The 21960-nt window shown below is 34.0% G+C and overlaps 1 protein-coding gene across 4 annotated transcripts; it reads right to left on the bottom strand.

Annotated features, from left to right (window-relative positions):
• Window positions 1-3: 3 nt before the first annotated feature.
• Window positions 4-6664, bottom strand: LOC122309766 (heparan-alpha-glucosaminide N-acetyltransferase). Of its 4 annotated transcripts, none has more exons than XR_006242516.1 (14): window positions 6398-6664; window positions 5966-6257; window positions 4023-4160; window positions 3646-3727; window positions 3340-3416; window positions 2839-2945; window positions 1804-1921; window positions 1576-1692; window positions 1393-1484; window positions 1142-1208; window positions 985-1063; window positions 794-902; window positions 470-613; window positions 4-382 (listed from the first exon to the last, which is right to left on the bottom strand). XR_006242516.1 is itself a non-coding variant. In XM_043123412.1 (14 exons), the coding sequence occupies exons 2-14, from the start codon at window positions 6209-6211 to the stop codon at window positions 356-358; spliced, it is 1386 nt and encodes a 461-aa protein (XP_042979346.1). In that variant the 5' UTR covers window positions 6212-6257; window positions 6398-6655; the 3' UTR covers window positions 4-355. The 4 variants fall into 4 exon arrangements, 3 of the variants coding, with proteins under 3 accessions (XP_042979346.1, XP_042979345.1, XP_042979347.1); XM_043123412.1 differs by having other exon boundaries at window positions 794-885; window positions 6398-6655; XM_043123411.1 differs by having other exon boundaries at window positions 794-885; window positions 985-1208.
• Between the last annotated feature and the right edge of the window lie 15296 nt (window positions 6665-21960).

The raw sequence follows: 21960 nt of genomic DNA, 5'->3' as shown, positions 1-21960 counted from the left end.
TAATGGTGGGAAAAAGACATCTTTTGAATAAGACACCACGAAAAAGTTCCAATGAGCTCTCCCTGTTTAAAGCTCTACTACATATTACAAATGAGAGAGAGAGAGAGAGAGAGAGAGAGAGAGAGAGAGAGAGAAGGGCTCTACCTACATATTTATACAGAAGTTAAAATGGAGTTTGTTGTTAACATTAGAGGAGAGAAAGTTTGTCTCCATTTCTATAAAGACCCGATTCCAAAATTCTCTGGTGGCACTAACAGCAACCACCCAAAATCAATAAGATGAAGTTGGGTGATGCAGCCCCAAGACCTTGAAACTGAAAGTGCAGCTGCGGAGAAAGTGTAACGCGTTGACCCTTTCATCTTCCTATTCCAATTAACGTAAGCTGCCGGGGATGAAAAGGTTATCAGAACACAATTTAATCAGTCACAGACGCATGTAAGACTCGACAGCAGGAAGTAGAGAAGATTACAATATTATTCCGAGGCCTACTCCAATAAAATCCCTGGAGGAAAACTGGCAGGACATTGCAGGCTGCAAGGATATAAAGCATCAGTGCATGTATGCCCATCCACTCCATCACAAAGGTGGGCCGTCTACAGCCACACACATCAACCTGTGGAAAACTTCATGATCATCATCTTCTATAGCAAATTAGACAAATTATTCTGCCATTTATAGTGTGGAAATAACATTTATATGCAGATCAATGATGAGCAATAATGATGAGTAAGTGAGCAAAGTAAAAGTACTTCGTTAAACGGGATCAATCATATAAAATGACTAAACATAATACCATGAAGTAAATTCCAGCAAAGAGAATGCCAGCAACACCAGCAGTGAAACACATGTAACTGAATGTGTAGAGTGCCTTGTTAAAATGCATCCCTGCAACAATGGAGCATCTATTGGAATATATTGCAAGTAGGGTAACTACTAACCACTGCCATATATTCCTTCTTAGTAAAATGTACAAAGACTACTTACCACATAAGTTCAGGCCAAGCCCCAAGACAACAAGACATGATGATGTAAACATCCAGTGAAATATCCTATCTCTATGGTCCTGAATATGGGGAGAAAAACTTGTGAAAAAAATATAAACCTTTGGTAAGGAAAGGAAAGCAAGCTCTGACATTGTCACCTTATAATGGACAATAATGTGCCCATAATGCAAACCAACAAAACAGGAAACAATCGCCATCACTGAACTACAACATTAAAGAGGGCAGTCAGTCAAAAAGAACAAAATTGAAACACGAGAATCAAGATTAACAATAAATATACAATCGATCTCATTTTTTCTTACAGACTAAGCTGATGTGTTTCAATCTGTGAGAAATAAGGTCCTCCAATGGCCATGTTTACAATGGGGGTAAAAAGTTTTGAACAGACCTTAGAAGTCCTTCAGGATCAAAAGGGGCTTGGCACCATGATGGAGCATCAGAAGGTAATGGGCCATTATTTGGGAAGTTAATACTGCATTGCTGTGAACGAAGGAACAAAGAAACGTGAATTTTCATGGAAGACTAACAAAACAACCAAAAAGCAATTATACGCAACTCTAACATAGGATACCTGCGTTCGTGCATAGACTGGTCGTTTATATAAATGTTGTATACCCAATATCTTGCGGTCAATCATTCCAACAGCATTACAAGCTGGCCCAGTGTCACCGCGCACTCCACATTTCACCTTCCAAACAGAACCATTCAGTCACCAGTGTCATATAGAAAAACCATAATTCCAAATTCTTTAACTACATATAACATAATTAGAAAGGAAGAAATAGAGATCAAATCTCACTGAAAACAATTTTGGTGGAGAAGAGGAAGTTTCAATTGGAATTCGATACTCCCAATCAGGCACATACAAGCCATATAACAGGGAAAGGTATAGAGTGCTAAGCATCAAAACCAAAGCCCTGAGAAAGAGAGAGAAGTAGCGTGTTAAGGACAACAAATTCACAAAGCACTATGAAAGTGCAGATGAAAATATAAAACAAACAAAAAATCCACATTCGCATTCAATGTGTTCAAAGGCTTTCAATGTGTTCAATGTGTTAAGGGAAGAAATGCAACATTGGCATTCAATGTGTACAAGGGCTTTGCAATGACCTCACTTCCAGCATAATAATAATGACCAACCTTTCCCCATGCATCACCATATCATAGCTAGTTAAAGCTTTAAAAATCATGGTCAACAAAGTCCTAATCAGACTATTTTCCCCTTGAAGAGTGAGTTCTTTCAGGGAGTGGGGGGGTACACTTTCCACCTTACGATTAACATGTCTTTTACACTTTGCACCCTAAACTACCAAAATGATGCATTGTTCCCTCAAATCATCAAAAAGTTGTGATGTACCCCCTCCATTAAGATTTCGTCTGACAAGATTGAACCACTTCACCTATTTTTACATATTTTCTTCCACCTTAACAGACATAATTGGACGAGGGTGTTATTTGTCAATTTTGGATGTTGAAAGTTAGAATGTATCATTTTGGTAGTTGAATGGTACAATGTCTGTTACTTAGTGGGCGGAAAGTGAACTTTCTCTTTTATTCTCCCTATAATAATTTAAGGCCTTTCCTATTTATCAAAAATAATTTAAGGCCCTTCCTCTAACAGCTTACTTTTTCGTCAGTTACTTATAAAACAAATCAAAGACATCATGAGGATCTCCTGAATTAACAAAAATTCAGAAACGTGATCCCAATTTCTCCTTGTATAAATTAAATCCACTTAGCTCTACAGAGAAATAGGTTCATGGAAACAAGAAATCCAGAAATCTGTAGATAAAAAGAATTTAACAAGAAATATAGCTTAATCAATAAAACTTACCACTGGAATCGATATTGACTAAGCAGAGATGACGCCAAATTAACATTACCATCACCCTTCAGCCAAATCTCACACAATGCTGCCAACAGATATGCTATTGCAATTCTCTGGGGCCGGGGGAGAAGGAAAAAATGTGTTATTTTAAAAATGATGAATGCACCGCACATAAGAGCAAACATTTTCATTGGCAGTCCATAACAAAATATACATTGAAGGTAGCACGGTACTTGAACCAGATAAAGGCATTTCCTGTGTGAAGACATTTTACCACTGAAGTACTTATCAAAAAAAAAAAAAAAACATTTTACCACTGAAGTAGTAAGATTCTGCTGTCAAGTTCAACTAACATATTTTTGAATATATATATATATATATATATATTTTTATATGTTTGAATAATCCACTCTTAACTAAACTTCTTCCTTATGGTGCCTGGCATAATAAACATTTCAACAGGAGAAACCTAGCCACACACACTAACACACACAAAAAGAAGCATACCTGTAGTATGCCCATCCATCTCATATGTTCAATATCCACCCCATAAGTTAAATCATTAAGGCCATGGAAGAAGCCACCTGGATGGAACAGAGAATAGACATTCAGTAAAAACAAATGAAATATACATTTCTGATGAAAACACCAAAAGATTATTGAACTTGAAATACTCAGGTTATGCAACACACTCAATCTTATTATTAGTAACACTGCTGCTACTACAACTAGAGCAGTTTGCTTTCTTCTTCAAGGTAGCTTAAAAGAAATCCAGGTACAGAGAAGGATAAAACTAAAGATCTGGTAAAGCACCTTGAAGAAACAGGCCTAACATTAAAAGCTTTAGAGCCCGCAGTATTGCTTTTCTAGTTGCAACAGCTCTGCATGACAATTTCTGTGGAGGGCAAAATCCTCTTGTTAGGCTCAGAGATCAATTGTAGTAAAATTAGCATCCATTTAATAAGATTATTTTATACAATATATTGTGAATATCTAAGTAATCTTCTCTGCATTGAACAGGAATACAAGAAAATACTCAAATTATAATAAGAGAAATGAAAGAAACATTTCATATTGACCTCATTGAATATTAATTAACTACTGGGATGTCAAGGATTGACCTCATTGAATATTAATTAACTACTGGGATGTCAAGGATAAAAGCAATGCATTCCCAGAGCAAGAGATACCTTGTAGGTAAGTGCAAGTGAGATACCAACAATAAAGAGGAAAAATGGCATGACAAAATCTGCAAGTGTTAAACCATCCCAAGGCGAATGATTAATTGCAGGTAGGATTCCACCAGCATCATCCACGAATATCATTAGCTGCATCAAGAATGAGAGAAATTTGAAAAGAGAACTAATGTAGAGAGTATAGACAAGATAAAACTCTATTATTTTTTCTAGGCAATGGGATGGGAGGGATCCCAACCCCAGATCAGATTTCATTCATAAGATAGTGGGGTCAGTGCCAGTAGGGCCAAAGGCCATTGGCATATGGGAACTTTATTTAGCATATACATGAAGGATATACATCCTTGTCAGTACATTAAAAAAAAGGCATTATGTCTTGCCTTAACATCATATTGCAAAAAGACATGATTTGGACATAACAAAGAAAACTGGTGCAAATTTCAAAGAGTTGATAAATTTTGCCCTTTCAGTCTACCCAAAACCAAGTCCAGGAATAAAAAAAAGTCCATACAAATATCATGCTGTAGAACACACTGCCAGTTTTCCATTTTTCAAGAGCTAAGCAAGAATTACTGGACACAATTATTAACCAAATGACAAACAATTACAGTTAGTTTTTTATTTGTCTAAAACACACACTAGTTAATATAGGGCAAACTAAAATCAACAACTATAAGTCTTTTATACGCATTCCCTTATTTTCTCTGCCTTCAAGGCCTCAATGATATTTAAAGGTAGAGAACGTTAGCTGTTTTCCACTATGGACATGGGCATCATTGGTAGTATGGTATGAACTATGAAGTCTTCACGTACTAGGTTAAAACTCATGGCGGTGTTAGCTACCCAGCATATCTTAACCAGGCCAGAGCTTTACACGGCCAGCCGTTATCAACCGGCTTGAAAGAGGATGGAGACATTCCATAGGACTAATACTCGCTACGCCAACATTGTGGGGAACCGGCGGCCTTCTGGGTGTCCCGCCATGACGAACTAACGAAAAATGGACAGTGATGCATTGATTCCAATGTGCTAGGATTGTGGTTGTTGATTTCTTTAGCGTAAAGATTCATAAAGGAAGATCGTTGAGTTTCCCAATCAATCCGTCGTAAGCATAAAAAGCTCTCGACCTAACTCTTTCCAGGGCCAATGACTTTTCTTTTCTTTTTTCTAATATAAAAACACGAATATTATATGAGTCCTACGCATCTCGATCTAACCCACTTACCAATTACCATAAATACAGAACAAATAGAGAAATAGATCTTACGAAAAATAACTTAACAAACAAATATAGAATTCCTTGTGTGATATAGAAAACTCAAACGCAGCTGAAAGGTGCGTGTTTATTGGAACGTACAAAGCTTAAATTGCAACCGTTTCGTGGGAGTACGAATATATATATATATATATACATATTTATATGATGATGAAAAGTCTTCATCTTGGTTGAACACATTCTTTAGAAACTAGGCAGAAGTCTTCTTTCCTCATATATATATATATATATATAAAGAATAACTGCCAACTTTATGATTTAGTTTTTGAATGTGGAATGAAAGAAAACAGATCAAGAGAAAGGAATGGATAGAAGGAAATAAATGTTCAGAAGATTTATCCAGATGAATGGAGCAGAAAATACTTTAAAAAATGGCCCTTTTATGAATTGCAAACAATAATGGATTATTAGTACGTAGTCAATTAAAACACAAGCCAAACCATCGAATTCTTCCTCGGACTTCAGTGAATTGAAGCCAAAGGAAGACGACGTCGTCTGATCCTTGACTCCTCTTCATCTGAAGTTTGAACTCCCAAAATTTTGATTGGAGAGCAACAATAAATGAAAAAGAAGAAGAAGGGGACTGTGCAGTGCAATTCCAGTTTCCCAAAAACCGTACGCATATGAAAAAAAAATAGGAGCAACAGACGAGAAAGATTACCGCAACAGTCACGCCACGAAAAACGTCCAGCGAAACAAGACGTTGTTGCTGGTGACGCTTTTGCTTGGAACTTTCCTCTTCAATCTTATTAGAAGCATGACAGGCATTGGGAATGGCGGTGCCGGATCTTGCATGAACAGCCATTTCAACATCATCTTCACCTTCAACCGAATGTCTCACTCCACGCATCTCCTCCTCCTGCTCCTTCTCAACATCATCGTGCCTAATAGGCTCGTACATCCCCATTTATCTCTCTCTGTTTATCTCTGTTCCACAGATTTATATCCTGACACTTTTGTTCACTCAGATGTCAAAAGAAAATTCCCATCAATATAATGCGAGAAACAACCTGACTGGATAGCGAGATTATTATTATTTTATGGTTTCTTCTGAATCAAAAAAATAAACTTTCTCCGAAAGAAGATGGATCACCTTCCCCTTTCCGTTACCCGCTTTCAAATGACGTCTGGATCAGGCTCTCGTATTTTTCCTTCTTTTTTATGTAAGTCTGATTCTCGAGAAAAGAAGACAAGTCTCTACTGGAAGACCCTCCTCCTCTTCCTACTCACCTTTTCTTGTTTCTTTCTATCTTCTTCCTTCCCTAGCCATTCGTGGTGTTTTGCATTTTATAGGAAGAGGAGTTTGGAGATTAAAAAAAAAAAAAATCAAATCAAATGGACATAATTTATCGGTATAGAATAGCGTCGATAGGATATAGGAATCAAAGAATCGGAGAATAATTTTCTTTCGGAATGCATTTATCTCCACCTCTGAATATATTCAAATATTTACAGAAATATAATTAAAAATATTTAATATTTTATCAAAATTATATCTATTTTTAATGATTTTAGAAAAGAGATTTAATGATATGATGTGAAGTATGTAATAATTAATTCAATATTTTCATGACAATAAATATTAATTTTTAATATTTACCTAAATATTCAAGCAGAAGTGTCTTGGGTTAATGGAACGGTTACAAATCTTTTAAAATAAAAAAAGGAAAAGGTTCCAAATAGCATGCAAAACGCCGCAGCTGCTGTTAAGATATGCACCATATAATAAGGGAGATTGGGAGAAGCCTCAGCGCACTCATTTGCCATACGTCAGTTTTCACTTCTCTTCTTAATTAATCCATTATTTATTACCTAACTATTTGTTATATCTTAAAAGAATTTCCGAAAAATAAATTCATAAATTAATACTATTTAATGAGGCACGTCAGATTATAAAATTATTTTTATGTATGTCAATTTATAAATTTATTTATATCTCTAATAAATCTCATCTTAAAATTAATTGAAAAATTGGTTTGACAAAAGAATTTAAAAATAAAAGAGGTAAAACTTACCCCAAAGTAGGCATGAACCACGCCCTAAAATATGAAAAGGCGACTAAAAAGTAGAACTGAATGCACTTTTGGAAAGTGTTACAAAGTATTGTCATGATGTCATCAAACATGTTGTGTGTTTGGAATTTGACGTTTTAATTTTATTTCTCTTTGTAGTTTGTACTAAGTGGTGCCAAAAATGCATTATATTCTACAAGGGGAAAATAACAATAAATTCAATAACCATTTGAGCTAAAGTCTATTGAAGATTCGTACGTCACAGAAAACATATAAGAAGTGTCGACGTTCGATAAATTTGCCATTATTTAGGTTGTATTTTGGAAATATTAATGAGAAAATAGGAAAAAATAATAATTAAAAATAAAAAAATTTATATGCAATGACTTTTACATATTCTATTAATGTGATTAACTATATTATTTTTTTAACAAAAAGTATACGTATAATTACTTTTGTGTACTATTTGTACATTTCATTAATGTGATTGGCTGCGTTACTTTCTTTAAATATAAAATAATTATTTTGACCAATCACATTAGTAGAATGCGTAAAAAAATATATAAAAGTGACTATATGTAACAAAATTTTTTATAATATGAAATAATTATTTTGACCAATCACATCAATAGAATAAAAATAATTATATATAATAGAACTCAATTAAGAATGAAACAAATACATTGTATAAATCATACATGCGTGATCTTAAGATTGAAAGACGGTTGGCTTTGTTTGTCACTTTATGTGCGAGAATGCTTTAGAGCAGAGGTATAGATTTGTTTATAATCTGAATTCTTTTATATTAATAAATTATATTTATAATTTTGATACGACGAATAAATTCATATTTTAAAAAAAAAAAAAAAAAGAATGGAAGGAAGGTATATATACTTATATCTAATCATTTCCTTCTGATCACCGGATCTACGGAAGTTCCAATGCTCCATTCATCATTTCAAAAAATAAAAATAAAAAAATTACATTCTTATTGAAAATGATAGTGGAACATCCCTTTTACCGAAACTTGATATATATATATTTTTTTTCACCTTTGAGTTTTTTAGGAACAAAAAACAGGTAAGATTCTTATTTGTAATTTGGAAACGAAAAAGACAAAATGAAATCTCAACTTTTAATCTTTACGGAAAGTTTAAAGGGCACATGTCGAGGTGAAATAACAAAGATGTAGAATGCCGTAGACATTATTAATTGTGACCCAAGAATTTATACCTGCCATTGCCAATGACAACTTACCTAATCTTTCTTCAACACGGTACGCATACTTTAATAGCTTTACTTTCATGCTTCCACGTGTACAAAATCTCACCCAACACGAGTGGGCAGGGGAGGAGTGAAGGTTAAGCGGCATTCGGAGGGTGCGACCAGTTGAATTGAGTTATAAGTAATAAAATTTTATAGATTTTATTGAAATCACATTAATTTTTTTTAAGTTAATATCAGTTTAATAATTTAAGTTAAAATATATAAAATAAATGAAGATGGATTTAATTTATTTACAAGAAATTAAAAAAAAAATCTAATAAATGATTGATTTGAAACACACATAAGAGCTTAAAAAAACCCAACATGTCAATTAATTTGCAAAAATAAAAATAAAAAATCTCAAAGGTAGATAATTAAAAAAAAGAAAAAAAAAAAAAAAAAAAACCCTATTGAACTTTGAAAAGAAGAACATAGGTTGAAGATAATAGAAAGACAACCTGAGGCTGGTGCTTTTCTGTACTGTAGTCCAGCACAGACGCATTCATTCTTGCGCAGGAATGGCACTAGTCAATAGATTTTGAAGTTGCTTTCCGTAAAGCAAAGCGGCAATCGATTGCCTAGCCAGTAGGTGCATCAATCCCACGTTGCGTCTAGCCGTTGCTGACTACGATACACTGATTTATGCGTACGCGTCAACTGATCTGTAAAAGATATGACATTGCTCATGCCGTCAAGAATAGCTGGATAGACAAGGCTTCACTCCACCTCTGTGCAATAAAGTTCTCTCTCACAGGTTTCGTCAAATTTATTTTTAAATTTGATTAATATTAATACTTTTTTATATTTATCTACTCTATCAAAATTTAATTTTTACATTAAATTATATATTTATTTTTTATATAATACTAAAATATCATTAAATTAATAAATTTTTTATTTAATTTATTTTCTCATATTTTATAATTCTATCAATTAAATATTAATAATAATTATATTCTAATTAGATTAATATTAAAAAAAATATTATTAAATGTTAATAATAATTATATTCTAATTAAATTAATATTAGAAAAAGTATTATTAAATATTAATAATAATTATATTATATTAAATTAATATTACAAAAAAGTATTATTAAATATTAATAGTAATTATATTCTAATTAAATTAATATTAAAAAAGTATTATTAAATGTTAATAGTAATTATATTCTAATTAAATTAATATTTAAAAAAGTATTATTAAATGTTAATAGTAATTATATTCTAATTAAATTAATATTTAAAAAAGTATTATTAAATGTTAATAATAATAATAATTATATTATTAAATGCTAATAGTAATTATATTCTAATTAAATTAATATTAAAAAAAGTATTGTTAAATGTTAATAATAATTATATTATATTCAATTAATATTAAAAAGTATTATTAAATGTTAATAATAATTATATTCTAAATGTTAAATGTTAATTATATTGATATAATTAATTTAATTTTATTTGTTTGGAATGATAAATTAATATTTTAATATTTGATGAATGAGTAGTGGTCTTCCATCTTTAGCCAACCACTGTAATAAAAGTCTAAATTATTTTAGATTTGCCTAATCTAATATGAAGGATTTTTGAGCCAAATTATGTAAAATTTAGCTAGGCATCTCATTTGGCCAAGCTAATGTGAATGCTCTAAGAGTATTGGTAAGGATCTAGTCATTGTTAAATCTAAATTTTGATTAGAATTTCAAATTTTAAATAGAGCTAAAATTTTTAGCTAAGTTAATCCATATTGAATTAGTTATTTTGAACTAAAAATAATAATATAATATTACATATTTAAATAATAATTTTAAATATACAACACACACAAAATAACACTCCATTTGAGCGGCAGAGCTTCTCTAAAAATGAAAACAAAAACACAAGCATGCGACAGAGCTGGGTGACTCGCAAATAGCTAGACGGAGGTCAGCTACGTTAAATGAAATTGCCGTCGATCTGCATGGCCAAGTAACTGAGAGAAAGAGATAGAGTGATGAGAGAGAGAACAAAGAGAGAGAAAGGAGAGAGTGGGCACGACGTCAAGGGGAAGAACCTCACTGTGAGATACAACCATTAGTGGGGCTGACATGCAGTACTCGACGGCATCTTCTAAGGCGATGTGGAGGTGCAGCGGCGTTGCTAGGCTCTAGTTGTGCAACAGGCTGTTTTTCTTTCCTAAAAACAGAGGTCACACATGCAACGGTGCAGTGATATGGAGCTCGCACATGCTCTGTTTTTCTTTCCTAAAAATAGAGGTCATTGGTCAATGACAGCACAATGTGTTCCATAACTTTAGTCTTACAACTACAGAAGCGGTCCAATGATTTATTGTGATGACCCGCTTTTAAGTGTATTTTCGCTGAAATAATTGTTTTTATTTTAATTAATATATCAGTTATTTATTTTAATTTATTTGCGTTTTAAAAATTAGGTTTTAATTTAATTTAATTTATTTGAGGTTGTGTTTTATTTCTTTTAGTTGTTTTGTGGTTTTAATCTTTTCGGCGGTTTGTTTCGTTTTCCCGGAGTGAGGATTGGACCTCATTTCTTTTCACATCATTTTCCTTTTTTCTCTTTTTCTTCTTTTCTTTTTCTTTTCTTTTCCTTTTCTTCTTTTTCTTTTTTTCTTTTTCTTTTCCTGCTTCCCGCTCGACCGAACCCCCCCCGGTGCTCTCTCTCTCTCCTCCCTCTCCCTCACGCCGGCGTCCCTTCTCTCTACCAGACCGCCGCCGTCCGGCCACCAATCGACCCCCCACCGGTCCCATTCTCTTCCTCTCCCTCCGGTGCACCACCCCACCCAAGCTCACCCCCAACCGGCCGGCCATTTGGCCGGAAAAAACCCAACAAAGCCGCACGGTTTTGGCTCCGATCCGCCGCCGTCGCTCCACCTCCGGCCACCACTTCTTCACCACTTCATCACCGACTCCTTGCCGTCCTAACCCACCCATTTCCGGCCTCCAACGACCACCGGAACAGCTCCTACGAGCTAGCTTTCCGTTTTGGGTAATCCGGCCATTTTCCGGCGATTCCGCCGCCACCCACGGCCAACCACCACTTTCAATAGCTTCAAAACCATCCCTAGACCATTCCCTATCAATTTCGTGTCCTAGTTTATCCCCGTTCAAAAGTGGGTTTTCAAACCCACGGCCACAGTGAATTTTCACTGTGACGTTGCTGTTTTTTCGCCGTTTGCAACGCCGGTTGTTTTCTAAAATTGCCATATAACGCTGTAAGTATTTTCCAAACCCTATTTTCAGATTTTAATATATATTGCTCATTCAATTATTTACTGTTGTTGGTTGTTGATTCCGGACTGAGTCCGAGGAGTTTCAGGGGTCGGATGGATGGAGGACGGAGTTGCCTGTTATTTGATTTATGATTGTTGGTTTACTTTATTATGCATTGTTATGGCATTGCATGGTGCATGCGCGTGTGTTTGTGGGATTGTGTGAAAAGCCTGTGTATTGGCGTGAGTGGTTTTACGGGTGCGTGTGTATCACGAGCCCAAGCCGGGATGGGTTATTATCTCGGTGGAGCTCCTCTGGTCACTCGGGAGCGGAATAAACTGAGTGATGTCCCCTGAGTTGTCGAGAGCGATGACGGGAGCGGGGCTAGGGGATGTTTGGCTACGAACGCGCCGGGCGCGGAACCGGGTATCGCCCTACTCACCGACTCCGTGGCCCTTCGCTGGCGAGGGCTAGAGGATGCTTGGCTACGCACGCGCGGGGCGCGGAACTGGGCATCGCTCGTTAGGTGTTACATGCGTGGTGGTACTCTACGGTGTGACACTGGAGCCAGGGTGTGCGGATGACCCCTAGGGGAGGTCATGGTGCATACGGTTAAAATTGGATAATGGTTTATGAGGCCAAATGGGACTTTTGGCGTGAGCCAGATGGACTTCTGGCGAGATATTGGGCCGGATGGACTTCTGGCGAGATATTGGGCCAAATGGACTTTTGGCGGCCAAATGTGACTTTTGGCATGTTTTTCGGAAAGGATGTGTTTTTGGGCCAAATGGGTTTTTGGCGTGTGTGGAAAACTGGTGTTTTTGGGCTTTGTGCATTGGGCATGGTTCATGCATCTTGTTTGAGTTTTATGTGTTTTTATCTGGTAGTGTTTGGGTTTTACTTACCTGCGGTACCATTCGTGGTCCCGTAGCTTTTGGTGCAGAGTTAGAGGACGAAGAGGAGGAGGCTGAGCCCGAGGATGCGGCTCCGCCGGGTTGCTGATGCTATCTTTTATATTTGTTAAAACTGTATTTGTGTTTTGTAATATTTTATCTATGTATGTTTTAAACAGCTTGTATTACGTTAAGAAAAATTCTGGTACTTAGTTATGACTTTCGTTATCCGCTGCGTGTTTCTCTGTACACATCTGTTGCCTTGCACACACTCGGCACCCGTCGATGGGATGGTGACCCGGGTTGTCACCATCCGGACGTCTCAATTTCCCCGTGTTCGGACGTGGGGATTTGGGGGCGTCACATCTATAGCTACAAGCAAGTTTTCACTCAAACAAATGAAAAGTCATTGTACAAAACAAAAAATTACATCACTAGTCTTGCAATATAAATTTCAGATTTATCTACTAGATTGAAACAGAGATAATTTGACCAATTAAATCAAATTCTAGCAATTTCAATTCTATCGAAATAGGTAAATATTCATCTAATTCATTGGACATAAACTTCTACCTCAATTTAGAAATAAACATAAATTGGGAGGGAGCCAAAATAATATTATGGAAATCAACTTCTACCTCATCTAAATCTGGAATAGAGAAGAAGAAGAAAGAAATGAAAGAAAGAGAGAAATGAAAGAAATGAAAAGGTGGAGCAGATAGAGGGAGATGAAAGAGAGGGGAGAGCGAAAATAATAAAATAACATTTGGCTGGACTACAGTCGTTGGCCAAGTTTGGAGGAAGGGATACAATAACTATAGCAGTTATGTCAAACTTTAAAGTTTTAGGTAGGCTGTTGCAGTGAATTTCTGTAGATTTGTGCTTCATAGAAGGAAGAAAAGGCAGATTGTGGTGCAATCTAGTTAAAATGAGATAATCTTAACATGTTTTTAATTTATTTTTATTTAGACGATTAATGTACCAAGTTATTTAAAATATGTTGTGTTCATTAGCATGATTGATGACAATAAAATTTGAAGATTAAGATTATTATTTTCTTTGTGATGCATTGGATTAAAAGTTTCTTGCTTTTCAAAGAACTAGTGAGCACCGACGTAGTGATTTACAACTTGTGTAGGCTTCGATTCATTTTTTACTCCATGTCTAAGTGAAATTGTATTTAATTTTTTTTATTTCATATTTAATCCCTTTTTTTTAAAAAAAAAAAGAGTTTGGTGAACTTTTAAATTTTAGTTTAAAAAGTAAAAATTAAAACTAAATTATTCACTTATGACTTATTTTTATATTAATATCTAATTTATTTTTATATTAGACTTATATTATAGCATCTAATTAAACGTTATTATATTATAATATTATATATTATTTCTAGTGTCTAATTATGTGTTATTATATTATTATATTATACTAGATCGAAATAATGTGTAAAGTACATTTGTTTAGTTGGGTGAGATAAGATTTTTAATAAAAATATATATATAATTTTTTATAAAAAAAATTAATTAATACATAAAAAAAGTAAATTTTAAGAAATATTTTTAGATAATGATAAGTTAGTGAACTATAATATCTTTTAATAGATATATTCTAACCGAATGTCATAATAGTTAATCTACATCTATAATTAAATTATATTTTTGTTTAAAATCAAATATATAATATTATATATATATATATCTAGAAATACTACACACGCAGATTATTTTTTTTCTTATGACTTCCTTTTTTGACCTATTTGTTTTTTTTTTTCTTTTTTCCTGACCCGTGTCTTCTAGCCGATTGCAAAAAACAAAACAAGAAAATCCGTCAAGGGAAGGAAAAGGTACAAGTTTTGAAATCCTAAACAGAAGATACAATAAAAAAAAGTTCTAAGACTTTTTTTTTTTTTTTTTTGAAAGGGAAAGTTCTAAGACTTGAAAATTACTCAAATTTATTATAGTCTAATTAAAGATTCACTTTAATGATATATAATTAGTGGTCAGAACCCACCCGGCCTTCTTCTACTTTCTTCTTGATTCGTTGGGCCATTTTATAAAAATTTGAAAAATATGAATATTCTTTATGAGGGAAAAAAAGAGAGAGAGAAGAAGTTATGCTTGCTACGTACCACGGGATCACATCATTAGAAATATAATTAATTCAAAACACAAGTACCGTAGCAGGCCGGCCGGCCAGTTTGATTTGTCGGCAAATAAGCTCATAATTTCTCGAAGGAAAAAAGACCATCCATCTGCATTGCAATCTATTCGCATTGCATATGATTGATCTTTCGTCCTGATCTAAATAAGCTTATAAACAGATTTTTTCAAAGGACGAAAGATCAGGATGATCTATCTATCCATACAGCTAATTATGGTGACGATATGATACTTGATATTTTATCCTAGTTCTTTTTTCTTCAAATCCTGCATGTGTACAAAAAATGTATTGGTTTAAATTCTACAAAGATAGAATGATCCCTAGCTGAGAACAAATATTTCAATAGTTGAATTAATTAAAAATCTTTGACAATCTGATCTCCAATAGTTGTACTACATATGGGCAACCTGCTAGGGATTCAACCTGCTGTGAAGAAAAAGAACAAATATTTCAATGGTTGAATTAATTAAAATTCCACAAAAATCTTTCACATTTATGGGCAACCTGCTGTGAGGATTGCCTTGAAAAAATGAAAAGAGTCAAAACAAATGAAACTCACCAAATCTCCCCTAAAATATAAAACATGGGGCTTCAAGAAAATGCACCATGCAGGTTTTGCAGTTTTGTTAGCAGATCATGATCAGATAACAGCTAGGCAAAGTGCATGGCTTCTGTCTTTTTTTTTTTTTTTTTTCTCTCTCTTTTTGTGCTGCTAATAAAGATATATGAATGCATATCATTTATGGGTCGACAGACTTAAATCTGGCTTCTTTTTGCCCACAAAAACCTACAAACCTTGACCCCCCCAAAAATAACGCTTTCTTAGGCTATTAATGGAACAAAGTCCCGAGGTGCCGGATTCTCTCAAACTCTCACTTTATTGCCCGCAAAACTTCGACCAAATCGCCGTTAACAACCCATACAAAACTTCTCTCTCGGTGGAAGAGTCACTGATCTCTCTCTCTCTCTCTCTCTCTCTCTCTCTCAAAGCCTCAATACTCTCAAAGTGCAAAGCACGCTTTGTTCTTAACTCTCAGCCTATTGATGTGTATATACAAACGACGTTAAAAACTAACAGAAAAGGAAGAAAAGTGGATGGAAAACAACAATTTTTGTTAAATAGCTGTTAGATAGCTACTTTATATATATAAAGATGTATGTGACGCTTCTAGGTCACCGACTAGAATGTAACGGAGATTTTGCGTATCGAAACATGCAATATATAATTACACACTTCCGTTCATGATAGTTAATATGCAATGTATCCTAATATGCAACTAGCAGTATGTAATAAATGTGACAAAAATATTAAATACTAGAATGAACTAAATATTCCAATGATTAATAAACCATAAATAGGTAATTCATCACTTAAGAGGTCCACATGAATTCAACGTACAATAAGAGATAGAATCTTCATAATACATAAACTACAAAACCAGATCAACTCTCTCATCTGCTCTATAGTATATAGAGTTAATGCTATGAATGTTAATATCAGGTCCAGCCTTTTCTCCAAATCGGGCTCATCCTCAACCATCTGAAGCTAGCGGTACATCCTGCTCGTCGTAAGCTGGTCTTAACACAAGTTTTATCATTCTAGGAGAATGGTAGTGAGTCCACAAGGGTGAGATTTACTTAAAATCTCATTAAGTTAAACAACTAACTTGTACAGAGATAAGATATACATAATTAATGATAAAAATAAGATGCATGACAAAAAAATATGTTTTTGTCTCCTATCAAGATTCTTCTGCGTTTTTTATAGAAGTTTTAATGCACATTTTCTTACAGAGAACATTTTGCACTTTATCTTTTCAGAACAATACTTTCATAATTGTTAAAGACATCATTAACAATAACATAACGTATGGTATCATCACAACTCCCCTATATGCACTGTGAGTACTTGCCGGTGACTGTAGTACAATTCATGTTAACATTGCGTTGTCTACAAACTTATTCTTAATGCATTGGTAACATAACAATTTATTATAACATAATATCATAACGTATGCACCCACTAATCTTAGGTGCCATATATGACTTCACTCCAGTATTCTTTAAAAAGAATCCATTAGAAACCTGTTGATGATTTTTTGTCAACCCACTCATTCCAGAGTGGACAGAGAAGTTCCACCAAAATAATTACACATCATAACCTTTGGAATCGTGACAAAAAAAATTTCATGCTATTCTTGAAAATGTTTTTCATGACTTGTGTTTGTGAAGTATGCTTCATGTGAAAATGACAGTTTCTTCTTCATGGGGACCTCATGTAACAACCACCAGGTTTTACCCATCCAACCTTATCTTCTTATGTTTGCAAGTTGAATAAACCTTTATATGGTTTAAAACAAGCACCTCATGCATGGTTTGATAAGTTTAGTACCATTCTCATTACTTATGGGTTTATGTGTAGTATGCCAAATCCCTCACTTTTATCTATCATTCCTGATATGAACATGCGGGATTAGAATCTCTTGAACCAACAATCAATTTGAAAACTTACTAAAGAAAATCAAAATTAAGTCAAATGGAAAATCTAGACCCGTTAAAGAACTCATTTCAAGAACCCAGATTATATAAAAATCTAGACCCGTTGAAGAACCTGTTAGATTTTCCGTTAAAAAACCTGTCTCAAGAACCTAAATTATAAGGAAAAACACCACAAAGGTTGTGATTTACTTTTGCTAAGTTCAAAAGTTCATTTAAAAATAAAATGAGATAAACTCAATTCACAAATGAAAATTCATTCAAAAATTTCATAAACTTTGTAAAGTGTGGCTACAAGAGGTTTAAATAAACCATTCCCAAAAAACCTAGGCGCCCAAACTTAGACCATTATTCCAAAATAGTCCTCGCTGAAAATAAAACCCTTCCTACAATACCCCCTATAGACAGCGCCCGCTTAGTACTTCTAATAATAAACCCTAGTTCATAAATGACTTTCCCACAATGCCCCTTGCCTGAAAATACAAGGTCTTTCCAAAATTCTAATTCATCAAAATAAAATATATGTGGGCCAAGCATCTTCAAACTCAATTGTTCTATACTGATAAAATAAAACATTTAAATGAATTAAAAAATTGAAAGCTGTTGAACCCAAAGTTTTCAAATTTTGTGTAATTATATATCTACACATGGATTTTGATGATAACAAATGAATTCAAAGAATAAAGGAATCTCAAACTCAAATCGTATACACAATGGAGTCAAGCACATCAAGGAACCAAGTATGAGCAAGAAGGGAGCAAGTTCACATTAAAGTCATAAAGTAATGTTGTAAATCTCTTAAAAATTCGAAATTAGGATTAAGGCTCAAAATTAATATTTTATCATAAAAGCATTAAAATACATTTTTCACATGTGCATGAATATTTTGAAAATTAAATTTGAGAATTTTGAAAAATGATTGATTGTCATCTTTCACATGTGCATTTCATGATTAAAGGTTTGCACTTTAAAAATATTAAAAATGATTGATTGTCATCTTTCACATGTATATGTTTTATTTGAATATTTTCAAAAGTGATTAATGCTTTTTTTTACTTATGCAAAAGGTAGATGTTTTTGTTTGAAAATTTTGAAAAGTAGAGTGTGCTCCTTTTGTCATATGCAAAAAGTAAAAAGATTAGGTTTGAAATTTTTGAAAAGTAAAGTGTGCTCATTTTGTCATATGCAAAAAGTAAAAAGATTAGGTTTGAATTTTTTGAAAAGTGAATGATGTTATCTTTGATATATGAATCTTTTAAATTTGAATATGAAGTCTCATATGCCTATAAATAGATCATTTGAGAGTTCCACATTTACAACACTAAGAGCATGCAATATTCATTCAAAGTTTTCATTCTCTCTTCTCTAAACATTGAACCTTAATCATTATTCATTTTGAGAGAGATATAATTTGCGTTGTATTATTCTTATTTCACTCATCGATGAGTGTTTTATGATAACCTACCCACTATCAACTCTTGCATCAATAAAAGGGTGTATATAACCCTTATGCGTGTAGAAAGTGTTTTACACAGGGAATAGTTGAATCACCACGTGTAAGGTGAATGCAAGTATAAAATGTATTCTACACGGATCCTTTGTAGCGGCATTGTTCAAATGTGTAATAGGTTTCTATCTCCACCTGAAGGAGGTTGAATAGTAAATTTGGGAATCCTCAAGAGATAGCTTGAGGCGAGAACGTAGGCAGTGGGGCCGAACCTCATTAAATACTGAGTTTGCTTCTCTCTTACCCTTACTCTTTATATTTATTACTATTTCGTATTTTGTTTATATTTTATATTGTATATTTGATTTATAATTGTTATTTTTTTTAAATACAACTCAATTCACCCCCTTCTTGTATTAGTCATCTGAACAACAAAAGCTTTAAATAAAAATAGGCTCAAACAATAACTCTAAGTCATATCTTCCATAGCTTGTGTCACTTAGGCCAAAAGTGGATCTCCTTATCTCAAACACATCTTGAGTGTTGGGGTCTTGCTAGTTTCATCCTAAGTGAATTGCATATATCCTTGCATAGCTTCCCTAATCTTCCTAACTCTTGGTCTTGTAATTGACATATTTGGAACTTGCAAAAGGTTTTTAAAACTTGATTCACCTTGATGCCCATCAATTCCTCTCATGGTATGCTTGTCAATAGATTCTAACTCTATTCTTTTGCATGAATTTATGTGTACCCTTGGCACCCAATTTGCCATGAAAGATCTTGGTCCCTCCTTATTTGATTTTTTATTGAAATTTCATAAACGTAAATTCAAACTAAACTAAATATGATAAATAAAGTGAAATCTACTAAGTTATTGTACCACAAAGAACAATGAGATGAATTGTATAAATATCCGAACCTTATTGTATTTGTATATGTCTAAAAAATACTAAAGGTTCTTTTATTCATTTTTATACCAAGATCACGTTCCTCTAATTTTTAATTTAAAATTTGAGATTACCATGACCAGTGAGTCTTGAAAAAAGGGGGAAAGAAGTATTTTCAATATTATTTGATTTTACATTATTAATTATGTAAAAATCAAACAAATAAAAAAAAGCCTCCTATCGAAATCAACATTATTTTTTGGGCATATAGCTTCACCATACTTTAGATGGCCTCATTCTATCCCAATCTAAGTTTGCCCTTGACATCCTCGAATATGCACAAATGCAAGACTGCAAACCCATGGATACACCTACGATAGCCCAAACGAAATGAATCACTAGTGATGTTCCATTTCTTGATCCTTCACACTATCGTAACATTGTTGGTGCTCTCCAATACCTTACTCTTACACGGTCAGATGTAGCCTATAGTGTCAGTTTTGTTTCATAATTTACGCATGCACCAACCTTTTCTCACTACAAAATGATAAAAACGCATCCTTTGTCACTTACATGGCACCGTTGAACTCAGTATTCATTTCAGTTTCCAATCTACACTTAATCTCTATGCCTTTTCATTTGTAGATTGGCCAGATTTTCTTGAAACAAGATGCTCCACTATTGGATATTGCATTTTTCTTAAAAGCAATTGTATCTCGTGGTCTACCAAAAAGCAACATACTATATCTCGCTCAAGTTCTGAAGTTGAATACCACACCATGATTCATAGCGTTGCTGAACATACATGGATTTCATTCCTTCTACGAGATCTTGTTGTTCATCTTTCATCTCCACCACTTCTCTTCTGTGATAACCTTAGTGCTCTCTATATGACTGTCAATCATGTTTTTCATACTCGTAATAACCATATTAAGATTGACTATCACTATGTGCGTGAACATGTTACTCTTGGACTACTACAAACTCAGCATGTTCCCTCTACCTTACAACTACATGATATATTCACCAAGCCTGTTGAAGATCTTGCTTTGTACATGTTACGATCCAAACTTGGCATTCTACCTTAGCACAGTTTGTGGGGGTATTGAAACTCAGTTCTTCTACATGCAGGCGCGCCGCGGACGAAACTGCGCACCAACGCTGACGTGGCTGATTATTAAAAAAAAATACAGAACTGATTCAGGAAAAGGGAGGGAAGCGTAAAGCTTCCGAAGCACGTTACCGAAGTCACCCATCTGTGGCTTGCAGTTCTGGGTAATGTGCGACTGGCCTCCTCTGCGACCAGCCTCTTCTGCGACCGACTCCTCTTCGACAGCCTCCTCCTAGGTGACTGTCAGTTATATTTTCCAACATTTTAACTCGCGCGACCAACTACTATCTCATTCTATATTTTCATCTATCATTTTCTATATTTCATCTCATCAGTCTCTATTTTGCTACATTTTCTGCCATTACAGAGGTGTCTTGGGTTCCTCATTTTCTGTTTTACATTTGGCATTCTGAAAAGTGCAATCTGAAGTGCAAGGCCCGTCGTCCTCTCGAAAAGTGCAAGTTTCCTCATTTTTAGTTTAGTGATTTTTTTAGAACAAACATGTAAGTTTTTAGTAATTTTTTGTTGTTGCATAAGGAGATGGTGTTTTCGTTCCCCTGATAAAGTGTTATTGATTTTGGTTTAGAAGAAAAAATAGTCCAGATAGAGGAAAGGAGTCGAGAAACAGAGAGTGAAAAATAGAGAGTGAACTCCAACTCGAATTGAGCTTAGACCCCTATAAATTACATGGAAAGTTGTTTTATTGTCATCTATGCATGTCGAAAAATCCATTTTGCTGATAAATGTCATATAGGGGTCTGTGGTGAAACCTTGGCCACCACGGGGTGGTTGGAAACTTTTCAGTTTTTGATAAATTTTGGTCATTTGGAGAGAACTTGTGTTTAGCATTCTTAATTGGTAGCCTCTCCCAATTGAGACTAGAATCACACGGGTTCCGATAGAATGTGGAATAATGTGATTTGAATTTAAAACAAATTTTGACATCTTGTATTTTTTATATTTTTTTAATATAGAATTTTTTTGGGTTCCGATTTCAATGTAGCATTTTCCTGATATGAATACACAATCAGTATTTGCAATTTTTTTGTTATGTTTTGAATATAGAGAGGATTGGGTGCAATTTGCAAAAGATATAACATTACTTTGTATATCTTTTGAATAAATTTATATGATATGAATTTCAATATTCTCTAG

This window comes from Carya illinoinensis, chromosome 5 (genome assembly GCF_018687715.1).
Source record: "Carya illinoinensis cultivar Pawnee chromosome 5, C.illinoinensisPawnee_v1, whole genome shotgun sequence".
Lineage (NCBI taxonomy): Eukaryota > Viridiplantae > Streptophyta > Magnoliopsida > Fagales > Juglandaceae > Carya > Carya illinoinensis.
This window is presented reverse-complemented; position numbering and strand designations above follow the sequence as displayed.

Bases quoted from the DNA above. Each gene is read 5' to 3' on its own strand.
- LOC122309766 (XM_043123411.1), bottom strand. From the start codon at position 6,211: ATGGGGATGTACGAGCCTATTAGGCACGATGATGTTGAGAAGGAGCAG. The intron at 1,922-2,838 runs GTAAGTTTTATT...TCTCTTTCTCAG, and splicing joins AGTCAATATCGATTCCAGTG to GGCTTTGGTTTTGATGCTTA. The intron at 383-469 runs GTAATCTTCTCT...CATCCCCGGCAG, and splicing joins GTAGGCCTCGGAATAATATT to CTTACGTTAATTGGAATAGG.